Source organism: Olea europaea, chromosome 17, assembly GCF_002742605.1.
Source record: "Olea europaea var. sylvestris chromosome 17, O_europaea_v1, whole genome shotgun sequence".
NCBI classification, from domain to species: Eukaryota; Viridiplantae; Streptophyta; class Magnoliopsida; order Lamiales; family Oleaceae; genus Olea; species Olea europaea.
Window position 1 is genome coordinate 23,009,699 of NC_036253.1, and position 6,000 is coordinate 23,015,698.

General features: G+C 36.4%; 1 protein-coding gene across 1 annotated transcript; it reads left to right on the top strand.

The window, feature by feature from the left end:
• Positions 1–2,253: 2,253 nt before the first annotated feature.
• Positions 2,254–4,116, top strand: LOC111365450 (scarecrow-like protein 4). The gene has a single exon (XM_022985998.1). The coding sequence runs from the start codon at positions 2,352–2,354 to the stop codon at positions 4,077–4,079; it is 1,728 nt and encodes a 575-aa protein (XP_022841766.1). The 5' UTR covers positions 2,254–2,351; the 3' UTR covers positions 4,080–4,116.
• The last annotated feature ends 1,884 nt before the right edge of the window (positions 4,117–6,000 follow it).

The window sequence follows — 6,000 nt, forward strand, 5'->3', positions numbered from 1 at the left end:
TTGAAAAATATGTGATTAAAAAATAAAAAAAAATTTGAACTTACATGTAAATTTATTTTATTAAAAAGACATGTAATCGAAAATGAATTTTCATATAATGCAATTCAAATTAAAATTTTACTATGACTGTTCAATGACTGCATTTACCATATGAAAAGACTAGTGATTTGCATTTTGCAGTCAAATATTGACTGTTGAACCAATGGGTCAGAGATCCACTACTAGACTATCTCATCATCACCTTCAACTTGAGTCAATGTTTGGTCCATGTTTACAGTTTATAATCATTCAAATTATTTTTCATGCACACATTAAAAAAAATAAAAAATAACTATTTACTTATTCATCACTATTTTCAATCTATTTATAATTCGAATATATAAACATTTTCCAAACATGTTTTGGCCTTTCTTTTATCATGGACCATGTACATTACGGTCAAGGAAGACTTTTAATTAAATGAGTGATTAAAATCGTTTATATTTACAGCTAAATTTATGTTTGAATCTTATAAAATTACATTCTAATACATTTCATTTTTTCTCTTATTTTTAACCACACAATTTCTACAAAATAATATTATATGTAAATCAAAAAAATTTCTTCTTTTCCAAATACTCATTTTTCAAAAAAATACTATTCCACCAATTTTCATTTTAAAAAAAGGGAGCCAAACGGGTAATAAATGTCCTCAGCTCTTCATCAAAGTACCACAATTCTCCGGTAAGACTCTAATTGACACAAAATATTCTTACCTTTCAATGTTATTGTGCAAAACGTCCATACCTTTCATTTTGTGGCATTTTCACTTCTACCTTTCACCTTTTATTGCGTAAAAGTTCATTTTCATTCATTTTTTCAATAAAATGACAATTTTACCATCATATTCAAATAAACAAAAATAAAATATGAATTACCTACTGCAACTATAATCTTTAAATTTTTAAATAATTACAAATAAATTATAAAATTCTCCACCACCACCATTTTCACAACCTACCAAGCTGCCACCTATATATATACATAGCACCATCTTTTGGCCAACATGCCCATGGGACTCCACCATCACCAACCTCGCCTTACTCCTCCACCATCCTTCCACACGAATTTGGAAGATTGGAGCATTTAGGACCTACTAATTTTGATCAGACGGCTCTTGCTATGCATCGCGCCCATAGAGAGTTTTGGACCATAAATTGAAATGGTTAAGGAGATAATTTGTTTGATTAGAGTTATACTCATTGTCGTTTGAGTTTGTTGATAGTTTGGTTATCGATTGATGCTGATTTGAGGATTTAGTGTTGTAGGATGCATGAATTGAAGGAGAAGAGTTTGGCAAAATGGACGTCGCCACTGCCGAATGTTCTAGAAATACAACAAAATGATTTGAGTCAGTTTTGATTGATGTGAGGTCATGTATAGATTCATCGACGCGAGGGGTAACCATTGGTGTGATGCACGACTGTCGGTGGCGTAGAAATTGGGATTGCCGTGAAAGGTTGTGTACGGCAGTTTGGTATTTTGGGTTATAAATGTGATTGTTTCGGACAGATTGGTGACCAATACAATGGAGGATGTGGATCTATAGGTGGCCGCTTGGTGGGGTTGTGAAAGTGGTGGTAGTGGAGAATTTAAGACTTATTTGTAATGTTTTGAAAAATTTTAGGACTATGATTACAATTAGTTATTTTTTTTTCTTTTTGTTTTATTTGAATGGGAGGGTAAAATCGTTATTTTATTGAAAAATTGGATGAAAATGACATTTTGCGCAATAAAAGGTAAAAAGTAGGGGTGAAAATACCAAAAAATAAAAAGTATGGACGTTGTACACAATAACATAAAAAGATAGGGACATTATGTGTTAATTATCCCTATTTAAATTACAATTGTCTCCATCTCTTTTGGTAAAAAAAAATAAAAAAAAATTCCCATATAGACCCTATTTACGTAGGAATCAACAATTAATTTTAAAGATTTATATCATAAGATCCACAATTTTTTAATTATTCATTCATCTACTTTTATCAAAATTTATTTTTAATCACCATGAGATAATCTATTTTCAAGACAATATTGAGTATCCCGCTAAATATATGCTAAGTTTTATATAATGGGTTACATAATGTTACATGTCACTCTATCATTTATCAATTAAAAATACATTCAATTTTTTTTTATAAATATTTTCCATTTATATCATTTTATAGAATTTCTTATATATAATTTTTATGTATACGTGGTACAATCCTTCAATTTTTAAGCTTTAGACCGTTCAACTTCTACTTGCTTTCCTTGCTCTTAGACGTGTTAGGTAGTATGTGACTTTCAAATCCAAACCAGAAGGTGCAGAAATGGCGTACACATGTACTGACACTGGAAATCTAATGGCGATAGCCCAGCAACTCATCAACCAGAAGCAACAACAAGATCAACAGCAGCAGCAACTTCTCAGCATTAATCCCTTTTGCTCCACTAATGCCGGCTCCGGAAACCAACACAATGCCGCCGCCGCCTCCTCTATGAGCTATGGCGCCGACGGCGGGTACTGCGACCCTTTTCAGGTAACTGACGAAACAGTTGCTTCTGAACGTGGATTCCAGTTTCCTAACCTGGAGCAGCACTCAACTGGGTTCCAATACTCGGACTTGTGCGGCGGAACCGGTGGTGAGTTTGACTCGGATGAGTGGATGGAGAGCTTGATGGGTGACAAAGATTCAACTGAGCGGTCTAAATTCCCTGCAGATTGTGACGCCTGGCAGACGGAATCCGATTTCAATTTCTACTCCGCCGATCCGTTTTCTATTCCACCCTCCGATCTCAACCGAGTCATCTTCTCCGAGCCACCGGAAGCCTCCACATGGGTCCCACTTCCGCCACAGCCTTCCACCGTATCAAACCTCATGGTTTTTACTGGCAATACAGGTACTTCCACTAGCCCCCCTGAATCTTCACCGTCAAAAAATCCAATTCTAAATGCCTTGGTAGAGTGTGCTCAACTCTCGGAAATAGACCCAGAAAATGCAATGAAATCCTTGATTCAACTCAGGGACTCGGTCTCCCAACACGGGAATCCCATAGAGCGAGTTGCTTATTATTTCCACCAGGCTCTCTACAGCAGAGTCTCCACTTCAGCAGAGGGAACTCAAAATGTTTACAATGCTGACTCGGAAGAGTTCAATTCATTGTACAAGGTCATCAATGATGCTTGCCCTTACTCCAAATTTGTTCATTTGACTGCAAACCAAGCAATTCTTGAAGCCACTGAGAATGCCATAAGAATTCACATACTGGATTTTGGGATTGTTCAGGGTGTACAATGGGCTGCCCTTTTGCAGGCATTCGCCACCCGTCAGACCGGAAAACCCGAAATGATTCGGGTTTCTGGTATTCCGGCCCCAATTCTCGGGAATTCTCCAGCAGCATTGCTTATGGCCACTGGGAATCGGTTGGACGAGTTTGCCAAACTCTTGGGTCTGAATTTCGAGTTTGAACCGGTTTTGACCCCAGTGGAGGAGCTTACCAGGGCGACATTCCGAGTCTACTCAGACGAGGTCATTGCGGTGAATTTCATGCTCCAACTGCATAATTTTCTCGATGAGAGTAACAAAAATGTTGAGGCCCTTCTAAAGCTTGCGAAATCTTTGAATCCTTGTGTAGTGACATTTGGTGAGTATGAAGCAAGCTTGAATCGGGGTGAGTTTCTACCTCGATTCAAGAAAGCACTCAAGTACTATGGGGCAGTTTTTGAATCACTTGACCCTAACTTGCCCCGTGACTCACCAGATAGACTACGAATGGAAATGTTGTTGTTCGGCCGGAGAATAGCCGGAGCGGTGGGCGCGGAGGAATCAGGGACTAAAAGATTTAGCATGGAAGATAAAGAATTTTGGAGGTCACTAATGGAGAATGCCGGTCTCGAGCCATTAGGCCTCAGCCATTATTCGAAAAGTCAAGCGAGAATACTTCTGTGGAACTGCAATTACAGTGTGTCGTATAAGGTGGTTGATTCTTCTCCACCTGGATTTCTCTCTTTATACTGGAATGATGTACCTCTCCTTTCTGTTTCTTCATGGCATTGACCGTGTTAATATATTTGATTGGTTTTTTACTGCTTAATCTCTTTTTCCAGTTCTCTTACTGCATAATTAAGTACAAATCATTCATACCCAGTCTGCCTTGAATTGGTTTGTTGATCAAGTTATGGTGTAAAAATATTTCCAATTTTGGTTCTAGATAAGGTTGGAAAGGCTGTATATTGCAGGTTTTGCTCAGCTTAGAAAAGTTAAGTATAAGGGGGAGAAAAAAATTTGTTGGTGAAGTTGAAAATACGTGATTTGGTTATCTAAAATGAGTAATTCTTAATTTGGTGCCAAAATAAGTGGTTTCTTTACTTATAAATGAAATGTTCTAGCATTGAATTTTGAGTTTTCTTTTTATTTATTGCATTTCACTCATCTTGAACTGGGAATTCTTGGTTTCTTTGTTTTTGGTGTCGTGTGGGCTGATGGAGGAGTTTTTGACCATATGAATACTGATACTGATGGTATGTTTAATGATATGAGGAGATACTAAGAAATTACTTGTTCATTGTATTCTTGGTATGGCCTTATATTCTTCTTGAAATAGTCTAATACTGTGTACCAAACGTGTAGAGAACGTGCATGACGTGGAGAGATACTATTTGACAACATTGAAGTAGAAAATAAAGATAAAATGTTGCATTGTGAAGAAAGTCTCATCCTGAGGTTTCTTTATTGCAAAATTGCTGTAACTTGCTCTTCGTAATCAGTCAAGGAAGAATGTCATTTTCTAAACAAGGTTTTGTGAGTTGTTGGTAGTAACAATAACAACATGTCAAGTCTTCTGATTGTTGTCTCAGGGCAGAGTATCAGCAACTGCAGATTCACCCTTATTTTCCGCTGGACAATGGGCTAGGTGGGGTTGGGTTAGGAAGAGCAAGCTTGCGGGTAAGGGGAATCCCCTTGCCCCGTTTGATTTTTTTCGTTTTCATTTTTTTAAAATATTAAATTAACTTATTATTACTATTAAATGTTATATATATAAACCTTGAAAAATAAATACTTAGATAATTGAGACACAAAAAGAATGAGATGAAATTACACTATTTATTGACCATCTTTTCTACTATGAACGGTAGTTTTTCGATGTGGGATAGAATGAAATTCTTATTAAAGTCCTATTACTTAAAACTATGAATGCATTTAAAAGATCTCATATCGAATTCTTATATAAATGCGTTGAAAGATAAGTCTTTACTTATCATTTAGTAAATAAAGGACATTACATTTGAATAGGTTAGACACGATGTGGGACAATTCAAAATTTTAACACTTCAACTATAAATGCATTAAAAAAGGACTTGCATCACAAGTCTACAAAAGGAATTATCAGTTATCAATAAATAATTTGATTTACGTTTGAATTGAGTCGTACATCGGGGTTGTGGTCTTTTAATTTTTAGTTTATTAATACAATTTCATATTTATATCTTTATATACAATATAATAATTAATGTAAATTTACTATAATATGGGCGGCGGTGATCTTCCCTGTCCCCACCCGTACCCTACTCGGAGTGGAAACTTTATCCATGTCTCGGTCCCCATTTAGTCGAGGAATCTCTGTCCCATACCATTTGAGCCTGGTCCTTGTGGGAAATATGAATTTTTGGTCCTATTATTATTTTTATTTGAAATTGGGGTGTTAAAAGAAAAAACTTCGTACGGTGTCCTCCCAGTCTTCTCTATTGAACATGTCTTATCCAATCTTTCTTATTGAACATGTTAAAATGGATGTCTTACCAAAATGTAGGGATGTCAAAAAAGTTAGACGGCTCGAGCGACTTGCAGCCTGACTCGTGGCTCGGGCCGAGCTCCATTTTGTGGACACAAGCCGAGACCGAGCCGGCCTGCGAGCCTTTAATTTTTTTAAAAAAAAAAAAAGGGGGAAGCAAATTTTGCCTTTTAAAGGCGACAAAAA

Bases quoted from the DNA above. Each gene is read 5' to 3' on its own strand.
- LOC111365450 (XM_022985998.1), top strand. From the start codon at position 2,352: ATGGCGTACACATGTACTGACACTGGAAATCTAATGGCGATAGCCCAG.